The sequence below is a fragment of the Vidua macroura genome, chromosome 13 (assembly GCF_024509145.1).
Source record: "Vidua macroura isolate BioBank_ID:100142 chromosome 13, ASM2450914v1, whole genome shotgun sequence".
Lineage (NCBI taxonomy): Eukaryota > Metazoa > Chordata > Aves > Passeriformes > Viduidae > Vidua > Vidua macroura.
Window position 1 is genome coordinate 7,244,532 of NC_071583.1, and position 23,842 is coordinate 7,268,373.

Genomic DNA, 23,842 nt, shown 5'->3' on the forward strand with positions numbered 1-23,842 from the left:
TGTTTAGGCCAGCTCCTCCAGCATAGGTGCTTCTGTAGAACATGTTTTTATATGTTTTTTCCCTGAAATCCTCCTTCATCCACAAGATGTTTTACATATATACTGGTCTTCCAGAAGAGCAGAATTTTGGAAACATGGAAATCATCCATTGTCTCTATACTCTATGCAACAATAGTCACAATTTATACCCCAGCAGTGTCAGAGAATGTTTTAACCCTGCAGAAAATTGTTACTTCCTCCACCAACCAACAAACAGAACCAACATGAAGGTCATACTGAAAATAATAATAATTAAAAAAAACCCCGCAACTATATAGATGTTAGAAAACATTATCTTTATTAATGGCATGTCATTGGGGATGTAAAATCTTCAAGGCTTAATCAATAAGTTTGCCTGTACAGAAAAAAAACAGAGGACATTTTCAGTATACAACAGTGCATAAGGGTTAATGCAATCACGCATTCCTCCAAGCCCACCATGAATTCATCATTTAACTTCCATGAATTTGCCACAAGTAAAAAACCAAAGAAATAAGTTAGATGACAGGATGGTGTTTCATCTTGTGGAGGGAAAATTCCTCTAAAACACAAACATGTCAGAGCAAATTTTAAGAGAAAAATAGTCTAGAACTATGGTAGAAGGACCCTGTGAAAAAATAGCTCTAGGATAATGAGTGCCATCAAATCGATAAGGTCCACTTCTCCTTATGGCCTTTATGCACATATACACAGAAAATTACTGCAAACGTTCTGCTTTAATGGCATTTTAGTTTTTCATCAGAGATAAAAACAGTCTTTGCTGTATCTAAATGTTCAGATTCACTTCAACTCTTACTGCAATCAGAGTGAATTGGAAGAATAACATATTCTATGTTAGTCCTTCTGGGAAGACTTATTTCAACCAAAAAAATCCTCCTCATGAGTGATGGACCAATGCATGTACATCTCTAGGCAATGATCAGGCTGAGGGCAGTGAAAATGGGACAAGAAACGTGGGGAAAAAGACAGACAGTGAAAAGCACAAGTGCAGATGATTTCTTGACTGGAAAAATAATGCATGAAAGAGTAGTATTCTGCCACAAACCAACCCAATTAAAGTGAAACCATGGGCTGTACATATTAAACTGGCCTTTGCTGTCTTCTGCTGGTAGGTCAATATTCCCAGCCTCCAAATCCCGTGTATATTCTCTGATAACCTTTGATGCACCCTCCCCCTTGTGCATCCTTTCATGCTACAGAAGTGAATACAATTTAAATTTAGGATACAAAACACAGTAAAAGCTAATCACAAATTTACATACACTAACCAAAGGTGGCACCAAACTAGAGGAGTAGTAAAAACCATGAGAGACAACTCATTTTATGGCACTTGCTCTGATTGTGCCAGCTGCTCTATAAGCAACACTGAGAACAGCAATATGCTTCCAGAGGTCATGATGCAGCAGAAACTCAGGCTCAGCAACTCTTATACAAACTAGCACATGCCAAAACAGTGCAGAAAACACCTTCTGTGACTGAAGTGAAGCTCAAGAGATATCCTCAGTCACTGTAATGCCACAAAGTTGTAAAAAGCCAAGCTTTGCAGCCAAAATACTCTTACAAATTATCCTAAGCAGCAATGCCCATGCTGTAGCCAGTGGTTGCTAGTTCTGGCAGAAAAGCTGATTCTCTGATGACTGCTACACAAAAAAGGAACATCTTTTCTGATACAGAACCATTTCCTTCCCCAAGCCCTTGATTTCACTGCTGCCAAATGAGGCAATGGATGAAGTACCCCTTCTCCCAGCCAGGGATGTCTCCTGCAATTGGGAAAAGCTCATGGCACTTAAACCCCTTGAGAGGCAAGTGAAATCAATGAAGGATCATTAATCCTCACAGCAATTAATTCAGTATGGAGCAAGCCCTGGACAGACACACATCCATCACTGCAAAGATTCAGAATGGCTCTCTGCTGTGTATCTCTGCACTTGCACACAATGTGCACACCCACCTCAGATTTTAAAAAGTCCAGTGTGCTAATACAGGATGTGCTGGGATGCTGAACTCATGCAATGAAGGGTTTAGTTGCAGTAACTGGAAGGGTTTGGATTTAACAATCCAACAGATGGGGTGTTTTTGTCATAAGGCAACACCTTCTCTTTGAGAAAAATCCAATTTTTACAGAACATGGTCACAATTAAGATTGCATTCCTCCTCTAGATTTACTCCCAAAAAAACCCACCACAACCTGCCAGACATGAGCTATAATAATGATGGTGGTAATGATTTTGTTTTCTCCCCTCCCCACCAAGTATACTAGTTATGAAACAGAGACTGAAAGACTGAAAGGGAATTTCAGCATCTTTAATTCAGAAAACAGAATGAACTAGAAATCTGGAAAAATAACTTGTGACTAATATGCAGATTTTATCAGCATGTAGATCGGAAGCCACAGTTAGCTGGAAGTTGTCTCCTTTTCTGCTAATTTGCCTCAGATGAAAAAGGCACTTGTGTTCTCTCTCTAAGTGAATACTTCACCTCAATGCCTTTTGCAGCATATGCTCAAGCTTGCAGTTACTATTGATAGAATGGGAAAGAATGACAATTCTCAAGATTTCATAAAAATTTTTCTTAACCCAAGATGCTGCAGAATTTAATTTATAATTCAGATATTTACACTCAAACATCAGTCCTGAAACCTTCTCTTGCAACACTCCTACCATAGGTGGAATTTAATTTAAATAAAGGCTGCAATGTGTGTGTTCAGACTGTGGCCTCACCAGAGCCTGTCATGAAAGCTGGTGATGACCATAAAACAGTAGAAGTGTTCAGACTATTTTAGGCCAAATGAAAACTGCTGATTTGGAAGAGGACAGACACATGATTTTAGAGTGAGCTGAAATCCTGGGAATATCCATGTAAGGAGCAGAGGAAGCTGGTTTAGCTAGAGGGCCAAGACTGGGGGAGCAAAACCTCACAAGGGAAGAACAACCATGCTCCTTGTATCCAGCATGTTTTCAACCCACCAGCCCCAGGGCTAAAGCATCGTAAAGTGAAGTCATCAATCATAATCTGCATCATACAGATGATTCCTGCAGGATCAGACTCTCTCAGGATCAAAACACAGGTTAGTGCAGCAGTTGAATCCTTGGTTTTCTGTGTCCTAAAAACCACACATCTCAGAGGGTCTGTGACAGGAGGGACATGCCCTGACAGACCACTACCCCTACCTCAGGTGTCAGTGCAGCACTGGGAGTTTGGAGGAGAAACCAGAGGAGAAGGTGCATCTGGAACCTGCTCTGTTCCTTCCACTCCTCCCCTCTGACCCCACAGCCACACCACAGGAGATGTGGAGATGTACAACAGGGAAAGTGCAGATGGGGCATTGCACTGCCCATTTCTCTGTGTTTCTACTGCTCTGATTGGAGAAATTGTGAAAGCATTTCTGTTAGAAAATGGTAGCTATGCCAAACTTTGATCCATCAGTGTACAACAGAATACAACTCTATTTTTCATGCTCTTAGGCATGCAATAAACTAAAGGCACCACAACTAGGAGGCACATGCAGATAGCTATAGGAATGCCCTTGGTACAGTTCAGGACTACAACTATGAATTACACCTGGAAATAAAATGTCAATTTCCTAGTGTTTTTCCTAAAGCACCAGGGTATTGATAGAGGCAAGTACAGGAGCTCACACAATCTCTTAGACAAAGTGACTAAAGCTAACAAAATATGCTTGGGTAAGCAACGTGATACTGTCATTCAGTTAACAGCACCACAAATGAGAATCTAACACAGAAAATGTATCCCTGAGGAGTGTGAATATACATTAACTCCTTGATGCTCTTCACAATCCATTATCAGCTACATAATGGCAGGCCATAATACCCAAATCCCCAGTACCAAAGATCAAACTCACGATACACAGCTATAATCAATTTTAATTATAACAATCACCCTGTAAACAGGTCAGGAACTAATTGGATCAATAACTGAATTTCCAACAAGTGCAATGAGCTGCATATTCAGCAGCCTATGGCTACAGAAATAGTTTATTCTCAGCATTACTGGGACAAGATCACTTTTAAATTGGCTGGGGCTGCAGATCCAAGCATTGCCAGCCCTCTGCATCCCAAAGGCTCACTGCAAAGGGCAAGTCTTTTGGAGCTATAGCACAAAGCTACGTACCCACCACAGAGGTCTTCATTATAACCGATATTTGAAGCAAAAAACATTCAACAGCAGGATATTTTAACTCCTAAAACCAGTCAATTATGTTTGCTGAATTAGCCTGTGTGACTGAGTTGGTGAGTGCAATGAAGGAATAAGAGTGAAACAAAAGCCCTGTTTAAAATAGGTCGCTCCTTTAGACAATTTTGTAATTACACACTGCAAATACATTTGCATGTTCAATGAGTAGTACATGTTTCTTGTGATGAGAAAGCCTGGAAGAGCTTAATCAAAGTCTAGCTTATCAGCAAAGGCTAATTGGCTTCCATTGCACATCATCCATCAGAATCTAGCATTGGTGCAAGCTTCGCCAACCATTAGTTGGCAGAAAATCCCAATTTATTTTGATAACAGAGGTCGTACCTCCGGGGGTTTCCATGACCACATAATCAGGTGGTGCATCAGTGGCCCGTCCCATGCCCTCCAGTCAGCATCACACAGTTAATCAACTCAACAGCCAGGGAAGATGGGAACCAACCATGATGCAGAGTAATTTGGGAAGAAAGAAAGGTACAAGGGTGATACATAATGAGTTGGAATCTTTTTCTTTTAAGAAAGAGTACAAAATAGAAACTAATTAATAAACTGCCATGAGTTAAGCAACCCAAATAGGCAAAATAATGATGGACTGAAGTTTTCCCTACAGCAAGCTGTCATCTCAGTTTGTGAACTGTAAGGCTGATTTCCCCAGCGTTATGCAAAGAAACGGCCCTTCTTTCTTGTATTTAGACTTCATGTTTCTGCTACTGAGTCTTCTTTAAACTAAGTTGGGTTTGCAGGCAAGGAATAAACCCAAGCCTTCTATTCCTGGGCATGATCTGCCTATGCAAAAATCTGGAATTATTTTAGGGAAGCACATCTTAGTACTTCCAGACTTGTATTTCCACCACCACAACACATGACTCAAATGACAAAATCTAAAGAAAGTCAGACCTTACGGAGGGCAGAGGCTGAAGATTCACTTATTAATGTAACACTTCATCTGAAATCATCTTACATCTGTGTCACAGCTTGAAATTCTTATAATCAACCTAGGAGAAAGTATCACAAGATGCTATTGGCTTGGTGCAAGACAACAGCAAGGAGATAGGACCAGAATTTATTGCCATACCAAACCTTGTATTCAGGAAACATTATTGCCATTTCAATCCAGTGACTAATTCAAGGGTGAAGAATCAGGTCCTGCCAGGATCACCTGTAATCATCTTGTGGCTGCATGCCACCAGGCCACAGCCAAATGCTGCCTGTTTTGGAGTTTCACAGAGCAATCAAAAAGGCGATGGGACAGCTCTGTAAGTATTAAGAGATTCATCAGTACAGCACTTATTACTGAGAACCTGAGCTAATTAGCACTGCCCCACTGACAGCATCACATCTGGATCCAACCCATCCCCTCCACATGGCACTGCCTGTGCTGGGTTGGTTCCTACAGCTCACCCAGAGCCGGCCAAGGCTTGCTGGGGTGACATGAGGCACATACCCCAATTGCGCTCGTCATTCAAATCACCCAGCTACAAAACTCAACTACAACGGTTAAATACAAGCAAAACAACCTAATTTTGTGCTTCAGAAGATCAACTAAGAGTCCTCTCACCATCTATAAACCCAAGAGCCAGACCTGGGCGATTAGGACCGTGTGTTTCCTAGGTGATAAGCCTTTCATTTTTCTGAAAGACATTTGAAATAGAGCATAGGAAGATTAATCCTCCCCAGAGAAGGGAGAGTTCACTGACTAATTTCTCTTGCATTTAGATGTAATAATTAGGCGTATTGATTCCTCTGCTTTGTTCCTTACCATTATAGTGAAATAATTAAGACAACTTCAAGGAAATATTTGAAAGCTCATTTCACTTTGTCTTCTGAAACATGGGCCACCTAACACTTACGTGCACACTCAAAGGGAAAAGCAAAGGTAGACTCTCGCCTTATTTATCTCCGTAATTCATCAGGCATCAACTTCAGGCAGCAAAGTGCTGCCTCAGGCTGCACTCCATTTGCTGCCTCTCATGACTATGAACAGCAACACAAATGAGATCCATCTGGTGCAACCAGGACACACACTGCTCTGCTAAGCTCCCACAGCAGCTTGTTATCAAGGGGGACGGGAGAGAGGCTGACCCCCTTCAAGAGTTATGAAGAAAAAAAAAAGCAATACTTGTAATTCCCCCTGAAGAGCCTCATAGTAGTGTTCTTACAAAATATTACGCAAATGTTATTTCTAGTTCAAATGTTTTTTTTAAGATTCTTGGAAGATAATGGTAAAGTGTCTACGCTGAAGAGCACTCATGATCTCTCCAATCTCTCAGAGAGCAGTACAAGCAGGTTTTTCAAATACAAGTATGATATTATTCATGAAGGATTCAATCATTGCATCCACAGGAGGAAAACGTCAAACAAATGGTTTAGGGGCTTCCTGGTGGTCTTCAGGGATGTAAAGCTAGGCTGAATGGATCAGGGCCTGAACAGTGTGCATTGTGCACCTCTGCATGGATACTCAGGGAGTGCTGAAATTGGAACCATTATGAGAAGGACGAATGAAGATATTAAACATGCAAAAGTTCTGAGAAAAGCCACTTAAATTGAAAAGTATTTTCTCATTTCTAATTCAACAGCTGATAAGAGTTCTCTGATCTCTACAGCATGTCTCAGATTTAAACAATTTTAGGCATTTTTGTCTTAAATAGCCTTTCAAATATTAATCTTGTAAAAACAGAGGGAAATGCATACGCATTTTAAAACATGCTTGCTTCACAAATACCACTAAAACAAGCTGATACAAAGCCATGGTCTTGCAGCCCGAGGGGCAAAGGCAATGACTAAAAAGAAAGAGCTCACTCCCCCAAAAGCATGCAGATATGCTGCCCTGGAATATGACACCACGTGTTAGATGTGGATGAGTGTTTAGGTCCAAAGTGAGCACAGAACTTTCCAGAAGTGGGGCATTACTGCAGACTGGGATTGAGCACTGGAGTATCTTGACCCAAGAAATGACATCTCAGCCTTCTCCACATTTTGCTCTTCATGCAAAGCTCACCCAGACCCTCGTGACTGATGTAGCTGTGACACAGTATGAGCTGTTAATGTTTAATAGGCATCTCCTATACCCAGTGGTCACTGTGACAGCAGGGAACCAATGTTTATGATTCAACACTTCAAACAGAAATCTTAGATGTGGGTACCTCTCAACAGGAGGAAACATCTGAAGAATGTGTTTTTCTGATATTTTTACTTCCTGAGAAATGAAGGGTGCTTTCTGTATGACTCAGATCCATGTTTTTCACTTGTGATATTTTTAAACTCTGAGATCTAGCACTGATTGGAATGCAAAAAGTGTGACTTTTCTCCCATCCTACCCCAAAGGGCCTTTCAGCCAGGGACAGGTGACAGCAGGAACTGGGAGTAGGTCATCTCCAGGTTTACAATGGGGGTAGAAAGCTCAAAAGAAACAGCTTTAGAATTTATGAATGCCAGCCATATGTGAAAGCTAAAAGGTTTGATGAAAAAGAAGTAGACAGACTTCTTTCCTATGAGAACATAATGTGTATTTGAAAACAAACAGAAAAACTCATCCAGAATAACAGCTCCTTTCTCTCCTCTCCAGCCAAAAGTATCTTTACAGTATAGATGAGAGCTAAATTTTTAAAAAATGCAGTTAATTAAATACATAATTCAGAGAGATATCCTCATGACAAGTGTTCCAATGTAGACTGTTTACATGAATTTCCTCTCACTGCACATTCCTTCCCAAATTCTGCATGCTTATATGGCATTATGGAGGAACCCACGCCTGCCCTAGCTGCACCCAGACCGTACAGATCTAAATTGTCCAGTCCTCAAAGAATCAAAAGATAAAAAAAAAAAAAAAAAAAAAAAAACCACCACAACAAACAATTATAAAAGAGTTTCAATGCTTTGAAACTGCTTCCCAGAGTTCAGCTTCTCTTTCAGCTTGGAGAAGGCTGAAGGGCTCTTTGCTGGACCAAGGCTCACCATAAAATTTCGTTGGCTGGGCTAATATGTCTAATATCAGGCCAATGTAAATGCTGCCTTTCTTTAAGTACAGTTTAGTTCCTTTAAAACACCATTCAAGAGATCTAAATGTCAGCCTCAAGCTCAGACACAAATAAGCGTTCAAAGGAAATTCACAGGCAAGATTTTGCTCTGGGCAGAAAGATTTTGCTAATGATTTCACAAAACTTTTTTCCTCCACAGGAGCAAAATAGCAGAGGAAAGTTGAGGCAGAAGAACCACACAAGCAGTTAAAACAACAATAAAACCTGGAAACTCAAAGGTAAGAAAGGGGTTTCTGCCTAGTCAGGGGGAAGGTGGCTGCAGATGCTCACAGGATGCAGGAGCACACCAGGCTCTTCTGTACTGCCAGTGTGAATAAACAAGAGTGAATCACCAAAACACCTGAAGCAACTCCTTTTAAAAGGAATAACTTGCAAAGGACTGAAAACCTGACTAATGATTAAGATCAAAAGGGGTAACATCAACACAGAAACCTATTCAGTCTATACAAAAATGTCTCCAGCTCTCCAAGTGACAGGGAACACACTGTTAGCTTAGCAGCAACACAGAACTATACAAGATACAGAGTTTAAATACATTTCCATTCAGATAAGTTATCTCTTCCCCTCCCCACCAGCAGCTTTTAAAAGATTCATCTTGAACTTACAGCACTGGAGGGTTTTTTCTTCTCAGATTTTTAATTCACTGGAATCATAAAGACCTTCAGCAATTTACAGTGTGAAGAGCACTTTCTCCTCAGATTGCCCTGCTTTGAGTCAGTTTGTACACTATGGTTACATCATTACTTACATTGCATTACACAGGGGCAAATGCAGCAGGCACTGCTCTCTGCAGCAGATGTGCCCCAGGGTCAGCACAAGCCAGATGTTTTCCAGGGCCCCACATCAGGAGCAGGGGCTGGGCTCTTTACCTCAACTACCCCTCTGCAGTGCTGAGCCTGACATAAACCTCTTACCTTCCTTCTAGGCTGAAAGTGGGGTAAATCAGAGAAACTGCAGAGGACACAGCCACATCAGCAGGCTACACTAATCAAAGTGTTGCAATTAGCAAAATAAAAAAAAAAAATCAGAAAAAAAAAAACAAACAAAAAAACCCCAAAACAAGCCAACAAAGCAAAAACCCCAAACCAATGGGAGACACCCAAATTCTGTTGAACTGCAGAAGGAACACTAGAGGAACCAGAATATATTTCTTCCTGCCTCTTGTCACAATGGTCTCAGCTGTTTGTCCTCCTGTAAGTCAGAGGGATGCAAGCCAGACTCCTCAAACCCTCATGCCATGCTCCCCCCATGTAGTTTTGATGATAGTTGTATCAGGGGGAGAGCAAAAAATTACAGGTTTAGCAACTGTGACCAACCAATGCACTGAGTTTTCACCCTGCCACTCAATTACTGACTAACAAAATGGCACCTGGGCCAGAAAATCCCATGGGTTTTCTTTAGACATGTTCAAAGCAGAGCATTCCCACATCTTGTTGCCTGACTGCTGATTCTGAGAGGTCTCTTTTTCATAAGCACTTCCCATCTCTACATGCTACATGTTGGTTTTAAATATCACAGACAAATACAGGTGGTAAAAATCAGAATAGACTGCAAGAATCTCACCTTCCTCTTTGAAGGCACCTGTGCTTTCTTGGTGGGTTAGTGAGCTGCTGCAAAGCCAGGAGGCCAGTCCATAGGGAATACGTGACCACTATATGTGGCATGTAGAATCTGATTTTTCTGCATACCACCATATGGAACAGAATCTCAGCGGCATCAAACGTTTACCTAAACTCCATTAATGTCTTCTGCAAGCCAATATTTATAGCATACACACCAGTAGCTGCTGTCAGAGTGTGTATAAATGTTAAACTGAACTGTTAAAGAAACATAATGACAGATGTAGAGATGCTGAAGAGTGCAATCTATTCTAATTTATGATAATTTATTTCCATCATCTGGAGCCCTATTCAGAAGAGAAAGCTGAATGCATCCCAAAGCGCATCATGGGGTGGAGTGTAAAAATCCCCAGAAAAAAAAATAATTATCTTTTAAACGAAGCAAGAGTACTCTTGTCCTAACACCCAGGACATGCTTAGCAATCTCTCTGTGCAGAAGCAATACAGATGTGGGGTACTCAAGCCCTGCCTCTTGGCAGCCCAGTGACACACGGGTTTCAGTGCAATTTGGGAATAGCTGGGAACTGTTTGTCCCATGGGAGAGGTCTGATCACTGCTGAGTCACTACTTTTGGGGGACTAAGCTGCACAATGAACATTTATGAGCTCTGTCAGAGCCCCTCCAGCTGCACGCATGAACAAACAACGCTGCACCCATGGGTGGCCAGCACTAACGAGCACATAAATTTGAAGAGGGAAAGCCATTTTTAGAAATGAGTGAACTATGCCATGGTGAGCTTTGGCAGAAAAGAGCTTTTCTATTTGATTTCTCAGCAACACAAGCTGTGCTGGATCAGTTCTGCCATGAGACCCGAACCCCATCTCCATCTCCTGTTGCTCTCATTCTGCTGTGGAGAGGATGAAAAAAAGAGAAGGGGAAAAAAAAGCAGTGGCAGCACTTGGTCCCTGCAGTGGGGACCACCGCTGGGCCGTGGAGGACCACGGGCAAGGAGCTAATTTTCATGGCATCATCCCCGCCTGGGAAGCAGCAGTGGCAGGAGGCTCATACCCCGTGGCACAGCCAGCATCCCCTGCATATGTCAGCCCGCCGTGGAGCCAGCTCCTGCTGCCTGCCAGGGCCTCACAATCTGGACAGGCACAGATTTTGTGCTGGAACAGGCGCCCTCTCCGCAGAGCTGCCTGCCACGAGTGACAGGCTGCCACAGCAGCCCCGGGACCGCGCAGCCCACGGAGCCAAGGCAGCAAAACACGGGGGCTTAGGAATGCTGATTCTCTGCTGAGTGGACTGTGCTGCCCCTGCACAGCTCTGAAAAACTCCACAGTCAGCCAAAAAAAGGGCGAAGCACACAATATATGCATAGACTACAGCACCAGCATGCATGCATGGACTTACATGTCAGATGACAATTTTCAACCAAAACAATTTTCTGCATTTTAGACTCACTTGTCTTTTCCCAGAAGAGTTGTCATCTCTCCAAAAAAATCTTGACTTTTCTAAGTGCCAGTACTAAGGGCTTGCAACATCTACCCGGGGAACACCACTGCTGTGCCTTCAGTGAGTTAGGGTTGGCCCCTCACGCTGCGCCTGCTCTGGAAATCAGGTGCTACAGCCAGACTAAACCATTCCAATGGGCAAAAGGGTCCCAGCACTGACTCCTCCAGAAGGACTGAGCCTGAGGCATCTCAGCAAGGTGTGCAGAGAAGGAGAATGCAACCATTTCTGTAGAGAATATCTCTTTACAAAAATATTTTGTGTTGAAATATTGTAGTTTCTGTCACAAATATTCCTCCATTCATGATCTCACCAAAGTGCCAGTTTTCAAAGGAAATTGAGATTAAGAATTATTTTTCCCTCAAGTGAATGAAATTTCTTTTCCCAAAGCAGCTCTACCAATGACTCCTCTTCATGTAGCAATGACAGTTTCTTCCCTGACATCTTAGGTACAACCCAAATCACAAAGGACAAATACTCCACATAAGCCACAATCACCTGCCCCAGCCTATAATCCATGAGGAAACTCCTTCCAATACCTTTCCTGCTGCTCTGTGCCTGGCTGCAAGGAAAGCCAGCTGCCTGCCAAATGCTCCCGAACTGGGCACTTGGCTGGGATTAATCGATGGATGTGCCAATCAACAGCATACAGCATTGCTTCTGCTCTCTGACTGAAGAATCAAAGTTTATTAATTATTCCACTTGAAATTAAATCCCTTTCACAATAAAATCTTCACTCTTGGCCTCAACCCTCTCAACGAGTAATTCCATCAAGGAAACTCTTCTTGTAGCACCGTTCACAGAAGATTAAAAAGGAGTGAATATGTTTAGAGAGAAACTCTACTGAGCCATACTTGTGAGTAATCTCTCTGTCCACATGCCTGTGGGTCACCAGTTGGGAAAGGCAGCTTGCAATGCACTCAGTACTTGGCAGTGAGCAGCTTTTGCACTTTTATCCACCCTCAAATGCATCCTTGCATTTGCATGAAAGATTAGAACAAAATGCTGCTACGACACAACAGCACACATCATGTGTATCAGCTCACCAAGATCAAAGGCACACAGCAGTGAAGAATTTAATTAAAATGTTAAAATTAAACAGGAAGGCATCCATTGTTTAATTTTTTGGCAGGCATCTTCTTTCAAACTGGGTCCTAATTCCATTCCAGCACGCTGCCTGCCTTTGGAGATGGCAATCAGGAGAGCTCTGCCGGATTTATCAGCCACTGGATTTGGCAGTGGGGGAATCCCACACTTGCTTTGCTTTCAAGCACAGTCCCTAAAAAAACCCTAAGAGAAACTGCTCAGCTTCAAAGGATAATTATTGCTATACACCTATTCTGCAGTAATAAGCCAATTTCCAGTATCAAACCTAAGCCCCTTGGGCTGGGCACAAGATACACCCAAAAGCATCATTCCCCCTTACAGTCCCAGCAGGGAGGTGTGACCTTGCCATGTTCAACCACTTCAAGACATCCTTCCCTCCATACAAAGGCTGTTTGAAATGGGGTAAAAAACTGATGCAAAGAAGTGGCGTTTTGTGGGCAACATGACCTCTGTGTGGGGAGGAGCAGGGGTACACAATGATGTGGTTTTAGACTTGCATGCAGATGGGGGCCTTGTCTTTTTTGGTTTTGCTTTGAGCGTACCTCCAGCACACAGCCAGGGAGAAGATTATTCTCTAAACAGTTCAAGCAATGCTCAAGTTTGCTTGTTCAATAACTGATATTTCCTGGCTTCCTGGGGTATTTTGGGCTGAATGCTTAAGGCAGCCATAGACCATAAAGCCCACCTCAGGGAGGCTGAACCAAGAAGCCAGATGTCTCCTTGGATTTTGGGAACCTAGAAAGGAAGATTTTGCTACTTCTTTAATACTACTTGGGATGCCAGAGAGGCTTTTCATCTAATATGAAGATTGTCAAATGCAGTGTCAAACATGGGGCCCCAATACAAGTACCCACGTGACAAAGGATTTGAGCTGGGGCTTATCACTTCAAGCCAAAGATACTTTGGATTTGCATCACCTGAGAAATTACACAGGAGGGCAGACCATTAACATCAGGAAAAGAGAAGACTGAGGACAAACATAATAAACTTCTCTTTGAAATTCAAAGAGCTACTGTAGAGCTGTTACTATAAATTACATCCTGATGTATCAATGATCTTGCCGATGTTGGGTAGCATTTCATTTTGAAATCTTCTGGGCAGAATTTCACACTCAATACTTCAGAGTTTTGTGTACTTCTAGTGAATATTCAGTTGGGCTGTTCACAGCAGGCTCTGGTATTTCTCATAGAATAAAGATCAAGTTGACAGGTTGGGACTTTTGCAAGAGAGTCAAATCAGATTTATTTCTGACAGCAAGTCTGGGACCATACACCTCTCCTCTAAAAATGTATAACACTTCATTGAAATCCTCCTGATTCAGTTTTTCTTTACTTCCTTAACACTACCTCCCTCCTGCACATTTAAGTGACTAGGATGGGGTCTTCTTATCAAAGTGGCTTCTCCAATCCAGCAAAAGCCGCCTGTGTCATAGTCTGATCACTGAAAACACCCTCACTAACTTCTGCCTTGCAATGGCCCTGCCAAACTGGGCTGGAACATCTGCACCAGCACTTATCCAGGACCTGGAGCCTTCAGAGTTCCCCACAGTGTTTATCCCAAGCCTCAGGCTGCACCACTTTGTACTCCCCACAGAATTTGCTCAGCAGCTCCCACAGGCTCTGCCTCTAACACAGCCTTCTCCCAGATGCTAAGGCATTCTGGAAAAGGCACAGATGGAACAGCTTGCTCAGAGAAACACAATTATCTATCCATTACAACATTGGAAAAAAAAAAAGGAAAGGTAAAACAATAAAGGGCAATGAGTACATTACTTCAGCCTTTCCTGAGCCTTTTTCCTGGGTCATGCACCTATCCTGCTGCTTTAAGGGCCAAAGCTGACATTCATCCTGTGACACCTTTCTTCTTTGCTCTCAACACTGAGGTCCATAACATTTGCTTCATGCCACAGATGGCTGCTCATCTGGAAAACCCTCTCTCCTTAGGGGCCACACCAGTCTAATCCTCTGCTGATCCTTCTCCCCTGGCAGCATTATGAAACACCATGGCAGAACCCAAGCTGTCCAACACAAGACTCTGCTCCCTCCCACCACAACCAACCTCTGAGCCTGACCCACAGGAGTTCTCCCTGCACCATCCATTCCAGCTTAGGTTTGAGCACTTGCAAATGAGTGCAAATGCCCCATCCAAAAATCTGGAACATGCACTCATGCACGTACCTGCACCCATAGGCTGCTAATGACACAACACCTAATATTTTTGTTTATATAAAATATTCTTAGAGAATACTTCCTTACTTAAATAAATGTTATCTATCAAAGCCTTTCAATTACATAAATAATATCTACACTTATAATGATTGGAATCCCCATCATTTTATGTGATTTAGGTTTTTCCTTAAGAATGGGAAGCACTATTAGCTTTTTTAGCTGAGTGAAATATTCAGAATGGGAAAACAATGCTTTCCAACACAAACCTGAGAAGTGTCTACCACGGCCAGAAGATAAAACTGTGCAGATTAAAGCAAAAGCTTACAGTTTGCCTATATTCAGTATTCTTTTGCTTTTGCCAAAAAGCAAGCAAACTGTCACCTTAGCAACATTGTCACACTTTGCAGCACATATGCCACTTTGAACAAACACCTTAAACACAGCATCTCCACACTGTGTATTCCTTTCTATAATGTTCTTAACAGCACTCTGTAGACCTCCCTGAGAGTAAAATCCACGAAGACCCCTCTGGCAGCTGCTGGGCTGGACAGACAACCAGCCAGCCAAGTGCTGCTTTCCACACTACACTCCAGGCCCATACTAAGAAGCATTTTTATTCAGTGCCCAAGGGGAAAGCTGGGCTTGCAGAGGTGCAGCTTTGTCTCCCACCACCAGCTCTGTGCAGAGCCCAGCATCACCTGCTGTCTGCCTCGCCTCTTTCCCTGCTCAGGACAAGGTCCTGTCCCCTGGAGCAGAGCGGAGAACTTCACCAAGCAACATGTCCTGCCCCTTGGGACCACACACAGTGCCACGAATGCAGGTTAAGCCAGGGACCTGAGCAACCAAATTATAAGAAGGGTTTTATCTGAAGCATCTCCAAGGCAGTCCTCTCCCAGCTGCAACATCTGAATCCAGAGATGTCAACACACAGGGCTTTTACCTGGAGCTCCAATTATGCAGATGCTGATTTACAGGAGTGATGACTGAAACATCGCCCTCATAAAAATTGTCAAGGAGACTTTAACTGTGTTTGTCTAATAGCAGAACCCTCTATCTCCACACATCTTATTGCTAGTTTGAAAGTCAGATCATTTTTGTTCTTCTTTTCATAGAAACCTGGTTTGCATATATAATCAAATTTAGCATTAATGAGTCTCTTTTCTCATCTTCTATTCCTGATGCTTCAAACAGCCACACTTGGTAAGAGCAGCCATTGAAATGGCTTGCCATGAGATTTTACCAGTTTCTCCCAGGAACTTCCACAGCAGCAGCATGTAACTCCAAAAAGTCCTGCCCCTGAAGCCCTGTCTCTCAACCATACGTGCTAATCCTACATAATTGTTTTATACCAGGTCGCACTCTGGGCTGCTTGAGAAACATCAGGATTTAAATGAACTATTAGGTGACCTTTTAAAATCAGCTCTTCCATGATCACAACATGGTCCTAAAATGGAAAATGGTAAGCATTTTCCAGATGAAAGATGTCATTTATTTGCAATGTGGTCAGGCACTGCTGACCTTTTGTCTTCCCCTGTATCAGCATTTGTACCATTTAACAGCAACTTGCTGATAAGCACAGTTCTCAGTTTCCAACCAGATATGCATGCAGATAATCATGGATGTGAACAGCAAAGCAGTCAGCTCTCTGCAGACTTCATAAAACATGGCACCACAAGGCAGATTTCCTGTTCTTTCAGTTGTGTTCTAGGTTTTTTAGTCTTTAGAGCTCCCAGCTTTATTCTGCTACCTTGATCTAAAACCGTATCTTTTATCAAAGCCAGAGGTCTCAGAATCGTGAGACTTGCAGTAGTTGAGACTTTAGGACCACAAGGTGAAACACCATGTAGGCACTGCTAGTGAGTGCTTCTGCTGCCTTTATGCCAGTCCCACTGGCAGAGTGACATACGGCTTCCACATCTGCCTTCAGTGAGACTACAAAAACTTTTCAGATCCTTCCTATTGCACACCACAGAGCCTGATGTCTAACAGCAAAATCCACTTCCTGGGTTCTTCCTAATAAAAATAACTTGTCTGATGGAGTTCCCTGCCTGCAGATTACCCCAATAAGTGCTCAGAAGTTGCAGGCCCAAAGCCAAGGACAAATGAAGCCTGTTCCCAGGGCTCAGGTCTCCTGGATGCTCACATCTTGTTGGTTCATTGTGGCAATTTTTGCCTGCCCAGAGCTGCAGTGTATTTTGCATGCATTATGCTAAGCTGCCTATAAGAAATCATCCAATTAATGACAGCTTACAGAGAAGGGTTAGTTACACGGTAATTACCTTTCTAATATTAAAATACCATAGAAATGGATTTACATTCTTTGATTTAGTGGCACATGTTTTACTGACCTGACACTACACATACAAGACCATTGAGGCAGCAACTGGGACCCAGTTTACAAGAACAGCTAAGGACTTACGTCCCCAGGCAGACATCAAGAGACTTGACAATACATTTTTAACATGTGTATGTGCTTCTTACACATCAAGATGGATGGGCCCAGCACTAAATGCAGCATCTGATCCTGGCATTGTATAAGCAAAATCACCAGGCAATAAGAAATATTACTTTTTTTTTTTTTAGGCTTTTCTTCCAATATGTGGATAGAGAAGATCAAACACTCAACTCTTCCACCCTGCATCCATGAGAAGCAGTAAGCTTCAGCAAGCTAACCCTGCTCCATCAACAAAGCATCTGCCCATACCAGAGTAGTCAGCAGACTTCTGGTTAAGCAAAAACCAAACACATATATGCAAATGTGATGAAGAGTCTCAAGCAACTATAAAACATCTCGGGCCCATAATACACTAGACAGAGCAAACTACTAATCACACATGCTTCATGGAAGCATTACCTTCTTATTTCTTTTGCATTTATTTTCAGCATCTCAAGATATCTAGGTTTTTCTAGGGCACACTTGAAAGCATGCAGCTACTTATGTCCATTTATATGCATGCAAATATAATTCAACAAAAGCGCTCCACGGCCAGATGAGCAATCAGCACTAGGACAAAAGACAAGACTTATTATCAGTCTTTCAAGATTCAGATTCCCTTAGCCTTCTGAACACACATCTGTGTGCAAGGCAAGAGGTGCTAACCCTTTCAGAATCGATACCATCAAAGCATCAAGCTTGACTCTTGCCAGGCAGGCAACAGCCTGGCCTTTTTCCTGGCTCACCAGTCAAGTGATCACAGCGTGAAGCCAAGGAAGCAAAGCAAGGTTAGCTTGGTCCACATGCACCACACACAGATTTTTCAAACAATCTTCATCCAATTTCCCCCAGAGATTTGCTGTCCAAATGCCCTGTAATGCTTTAGAACTCTTTGGTACATCCCATGGAGATGCTCATGAACAGTGATGAAAGCAAGTCATGCAAGACCTGCAGTGTATTTTTTCTTTGCATAAAGGCAAGAAATGAAACAACTCAGACACATTTGAGTTCACTGAACATCCTAACATTCAATTCCAAGTTGTCCTATTAAGAAAACCATAGTGTCCACAAGATTTGTCCTGCAACATAAATGATTCACAAGTGCCCTGATAAAAGCTGCACTGGCTTACACAAAGTTACAGTGTGCCCTTTGTGCCAAAAATACCCCCTGCCCATAGCAACCCAGACACAGCTGCAAGTTGGTGGAGATGGGAGCTCGCTGCAAGGTATTTTAAAACACCAACCTATAGATAACCATCGAGGCAATCACAGCATCTCCTGACTGGCGCAATGGTGGAGTTTCTGCATCCCTGCTATTTATGGAGGAATACAGGGAAAAACATTATGGACTGCACTGCAGCTCTTGTTCCTTTCAGGAAACTGGACAAGTATCAGGTTGCTTTGGGTTTGCAGAAGGAAAGTTGTTTATTGCAATTCACAATGTAATTAACACACCCCACCACCACCCATGGCCCCTCCACCCCCCACAGCCTAGGGATACAAACTTCCCATTTTTACAAAAATAGTTTTGCCAGTAACAGCCTGAGTACAGCAGGTAGTTCCTATACCCATCGCGTTCCATGAGGAGAGCCTTGCTTTTCATTTAATTTCCTCTTCTAGGGCTCCAGAGAGGCAGCAAGTGCAAAGCAAATAGACCAAAAGTGACAAACTTGCTTGTCTTGCTCACTTTTTGCAGACCCCAATAAAAGCAGCCTAAACATATCCAGAGAGTCACAGGACTGAAATTAATCCAGGGAGATGAATGAACGTATTTCTTCTCTTCCTTCCTTCCTTATTCATTATTGTCAGGTGCATGTATAAGAGAGTTATTTTTCAAATGAAGTTGTAAGAGTGTTTGTGACATTGCTACTGGTTGTAGTGCCACAGTGGATTATCTGAGAAATAAGCTTCAGAAGAACATTCTTCTCATGCAAAGATCTGTGGAGTAACAGCCAAGGGACCAAAGATGAGCAAAAACAAATACAGCTTTTAAACAGTTCTTCCCTGCCCCCAGCACATGCCATGAGTTGACTCAAAGCTGGAAACACCCAGGCCTCACCCAGTGCAGCTGTGTGCATTTTTCCAAGTTCAAATTTGTGATCCACATGCTTTATTGCCAAGGTAGAGTTCAAAAAAATGCAACTCTTGCATAATTGCTACAAGTCAATTTCTTGCTTTCTTTTTTTTCTCTTAACCTTTCCCAGGCCTGAGCCAATGTTGTTTCTTAATGGCTTCTAAATGCAATTTCTTGTCTGAAAATAAGATTACAACGTACATGGGAAATACAAATGAAAACATATTACAGTGCTATGAATATTGAGAAGAATCAGCCTTATCTCAGCAGCTTCTCTCTGGGTGTTAGGTGACCATCAAAGTAGGAAATTGAGAAGGTCAGATAAGGTCCCTGCTCCTTAAGACAGAGCTCCACATCTGAGCCAGACTACAGATAAACTGGAATACGCACACCTAAAGATTAATTCTGCAACAGTTACAGTTTCACATCTGAGAAACCCACAGACACTTCAGTTGCCTCCAGACCCACAAATGTGTGCACCCACAGACACAGGAATTTCAGCAGCAGAGGTTCACAAATAAGGATGTGGTGACCCCAGAGTCACTAGGAGCCACCCCAAACAGTCCAAACAACGAGTGAGAATTCAAGGCTGGACTGCATGGACAAGCTGAGGACATTTTCAGCCTGCACCACCTCCACCCTACCAGCCTTTCTGAGGAACTCCCACAGCTCTGCCATCTGTGCTGCAACACCACAGAGCCTCCCCCCAGGCACGAGAGCCACCCAACGCCCAGAATCACTGCGTCACCAGCTGGGCTATGAACTTTATTCCCTTGAAGATGCAATCTAGGACTCAAGTGGGAGGTGTTAAGGGCTGTAATTTAACTGTTCTGATCAAGTGCAACAAGGTCTGTGAGGCTGCCGGGGGACATGAAAGAGGACACAGAATTGACTGGAGCATTTGGTCTTCTTTTAAGGTTTAAAATTATGGTTAGGGCAATAAAAGGACTCTGAGGGAGAGGTGGACAATTAGTTGGGATTGGAAATGGTAGAGAGAGGTGGACAGCAGTTTGGAGGCATGGTGAGAAGAGAAGGAAGATGGGAGTAATAAGATTAATTGAACAGAGATGGAATTTCAGTAATCCAAAAAGCCTTTCAAGTATATTAAAAAACATAAGGTCTTCCACACTCTGTAATATCATAAACTGTGCTTACTTCTACTTACACATATATGTCAAATGGAGAGAAAGTAATTTCTCAGATCATCTTAAAGGTAAACACACTCTGCACCCTTTCCCTGTACTCCCTTATTGCCAAGGGCTGGCCCACTTTGGCCGTGTCAGAAGAGCTCCGTTTACACACAGCCGCGTGTGCGTGTTGTGTACACACACAGGCAACGTGCACTTGCAGCAGCCAGAAGAGCTCTGCTTGTGGCTTCCAACCGTGACAAAGGCAGCTTTTATATTTGGCTGTTGGAAGAAGTTAGAGACCCAGGAAAGTGCCAAGAGAAGAGTTCCCACTCGCTGTCCCAAGGATGCCAACGCACGGACTGGGGCGGGAACAGTTTTCTCGATGGCACAGCCCATGCCCATCAGCCCAGAGTCCTTCCCAGAAGGGCTTGCTTCCCAAGCTCCATCAGACATAGTCTCATCAGGCAGACAGCCAAAAGACCATGCTTCCAGCAGCTATTTGTCATGGGAACAGCTTTGCTCCCTGTTCTTCAGTCCCGCAGTGAGCGCTGCAGAGTGGCTGAGGCACCCTCAGACCAGCGCCTGGAGCTCAGCCGCTGGATGTCCTGACTTCTCCTTGAGGCAGGAGCAGCAGCGCTGGGTGGGTTTGTAGAACTCTGGGCAAAGAACACAAGGGACCTTGTCCATCCACTGCCACGTGCAGGTGACCCCACTCTAGGGCCACCCTGTCCCAGGCCATGGCACCACCACATCACCATCACCCAACTCCACAGGACCTGATGCTTCAAGGTGCCCAGCGAGGAAGAGGAGCTGCTTCTGGTGAGTAGGGACAGAGTCTGGGGCAAGCAGCTGCCCCCAGCACACCAAAACACCCCCTCAGAGGCGCCCTGGTCCGGGCTGCACGTTGCAGGTGCCAACTTGTGGATAAACACACCCGCACAGGGATGCGCCCCCCAAAATACACGCCTTACATAATTCCCCAGCCAGTCGGCGTTAGGGGAATGTGATTAATCCTCCATGACGTGTTCTGAACTTTCCGTTCAGAGAGGCTCTCTGCTCCCGCAGACCTACCGGCGATGGATGTCATTTGACCTGCAGACTTCACTACGAATGAGCATCAGAGCAACACACAGTGACATTGCTCCGCACACCAATTATCTGCCTCCTTCTCCGCTCGGCCCAGAGACAAGTTTGCTAAATGCATAACGAGGATTTTATTTTCCTCGGTGTTGTTTTTTTTTTTTTTTTTTGTTTTTTTTTTTTAATTCGTTTAGAGCCAGTACACGAATGGGGGGGGGTCACCAACAAACCCAGCCCGCCCCGCCGGCCACAGCGCTGTAGGACGCGAGTCCCCGGCCGCTCGCCCCGCGTCCCTGTCCCCAGCCCCCGTGTCCCCGTCCTTCAGCCCGGCCCAGCTCCCACCTGTTCCGCCGGGCGCGCACTTTGGCGACAGCCCCCCCGCAAGCCCTCCGAGCCCGGGACTCACCCACTCGAGCACCCTGAGGAAGGCCAGCGGCTCCTTCACCACGCGGAAAGTGCCCGCGGAGGCGAGCTGCGGGCAGAGAGAGGGGTCAGCACCGCGCCCGCTCCGCGCGCCCCGCAGCGCAGCACAGCCCGCCCCCCGCCCGCGGGGCTCCGCGTACCTGGTCCACCGCCTCCATGGCGCCGCAGCCCCGCGGAGCGGAGCCGAGCGGCGCGGAGCCGAGCGGAGCCTCCCGCCCGCCAGCCGGGATGCGCGGCGCTGCCCCCGCGCAGGCCGGGCGGAGCAGCCGGGCGGGGCCCGCGCCCCCCGCACCGCCCCGCGGAGCCGCCCCGGCCCCCACCCGCTGCCCCCGCCGGGCCGCCCCGGCCGCCGCCGCTCCGGCGCTTGTTACTGCGGCGTTGTCCTTCTTGAAATTAGTGGTTTGGGTTTTTTTTGTTTGGGTGTTTTTTTTTTTTTTTTTTTTTTTTTTGGTTGTTGTTGTTGTTTTCTTTTTAAAAAATTTATTTCTGGCAGGAAGGAGAAGGAGGACGTCGGGGGAAATAAAATTAAAAAAAAAAAAAAAAGAAAAAAGAAAACAAACTGCCTCCTCACCGCACGCACAGAAACTATTAATATTTTAAGGGATGGTACCCGCTGCCCTGTGCTCTTCCGTCCCTTCACCCCCTCCCGGGACGAACTCGCTCGTCTCCCCCGCGGCCGCGGGGCTGCAGCTCTGTGCTCTCAGCCCTCGCTCCCTCTTGCTTTTTCGAGCATTTCCTTGACAGCAGAACAGCGTTTTCTGCCTTGCTGTTGTCCTGGCCTCGTTTCCCAGCAGAGCCTTTACAATTCTAATGCGTCCCGGGTGGCACAGCCCGGCAGGAGCGGAGGTTCCCTGTGTCCATCCACGCTCACCGACAGCGTTTCCAGCTCCTTGTGACATTTAAACGGCGTTGTGAGGATTTTTACGATGGAGCAAATTCCTGCCCCAGTAAAGGCTCAGGACACAAATCCATCAACCCGTTTAAGAGCACAACAGCCTTTAGATTGAGACCCCGAGTCTGCAAACATTTGCATATTCAACTTCACTGCCACCCTGATAACCAGTTGTGCCACCAGAAGGACACTAGTGCTCAAATAGGATTTCGGCCATAAGTAGGTCAGAGATGTGCCTAAAAAATACCTGAAGCTTACTCCCTGTAAGGAATCAGTCATCTGCAAAAGTTAAATAAGTCAATTAGTTTTGCTCAAACTACATCTCTATTATAAAAAACCCCGACAATAATCTAAATGCACTCTTGGTGTAAACAAGAAGGGGGGGGGAGAGGGGTGGGGTGGGAGTCGGAAAAAGATGAATTTATGAAGTTTTCACTGGAACTTGAGGCAGATGATTTTATGTCAAAATCAGAGATCTGGAACAAACTCAGCTGAAGTCTGGCAGCAGTGGGACTGGGTCCAGATTTTAAAAATTTTAAATAATTTTTTTAACTATATCAAAAACAGCTTTCAGGTCAGAATTACATTTTTTTTCAATTAAAAAATATTGTATTTTCTGTGGTCCTTTCTTACTACCCTAGGAGAAAAAAAAAAAGGAAAGGAAAATGGATAATCTTCCTTACAAAATATTATCAAATATGCATTTATTTATTTATTTACATAACATCCTCTAGGAAATATGAAACACTTCTCAGCAATTCTAGGAACTGCCTCCTGGTGGCCCAGTGCTGTGGGAGGCAGTCTCTTCACAGAGGCAGAAGGACCAAGCATCCATAAATCTCCAAGATGCACAAGCAGGCAGGGATGCACAATCATCCATCTGACTTTCAGCCAGAATTTCTCCCACTGATACAGAGATGCAGAGTCAGGTCACTGCAAGCCACCTGCCTTCAGTTCTTATGCTTGAAGAAGAAATTATCATGGACTATCCCATGCTGGAAGCGACCCACAAGGATCATTGAGTGTGAATTAGTCTGGTCCCCAAGAGTAGCAGGGTAACCATTCTCTCTCCTGCAGCGATTTCCAGCTCTGGTGTCTGGTGTTCCCACCAACCAAGCCCTTGGCTGTGGGAAGTTTCATCACTTACTGTTTACTGTGACTCTCATGTGCTGTTTCCT

General features: G+C 44.2%; 1 protein-coding gene across 1 annotated transcript in view; it reads right to left on the minus strand.

The window, feature by feature from the left end:
- Positions 1–22,012, minus strand: part of SYNPR (synaptoporin) — a 102,549-nt gene extending 80,537 nt beyond the window's left edge. The window contains exons 1-2 of the mRNA XM_053989554.1: positions 21,913–22,012; positions 21,756–21,821 (exon numbers count right to left, since the gene is read on the minus strand). Of these exons, the coding sequence (XP_053845529.1) occupies positions 21,756–21,821; positions 21,913–21,930 (84 nt within the window). The 5' untranslated portion in view covers positions 21,931–22,012. The remainder of the gene's footprint in view (positions 1–21,755; positions 21,822–21,912) is intronic.
- Positions 22,013–23,842: the final 1,830 nt, after the last annotated feature.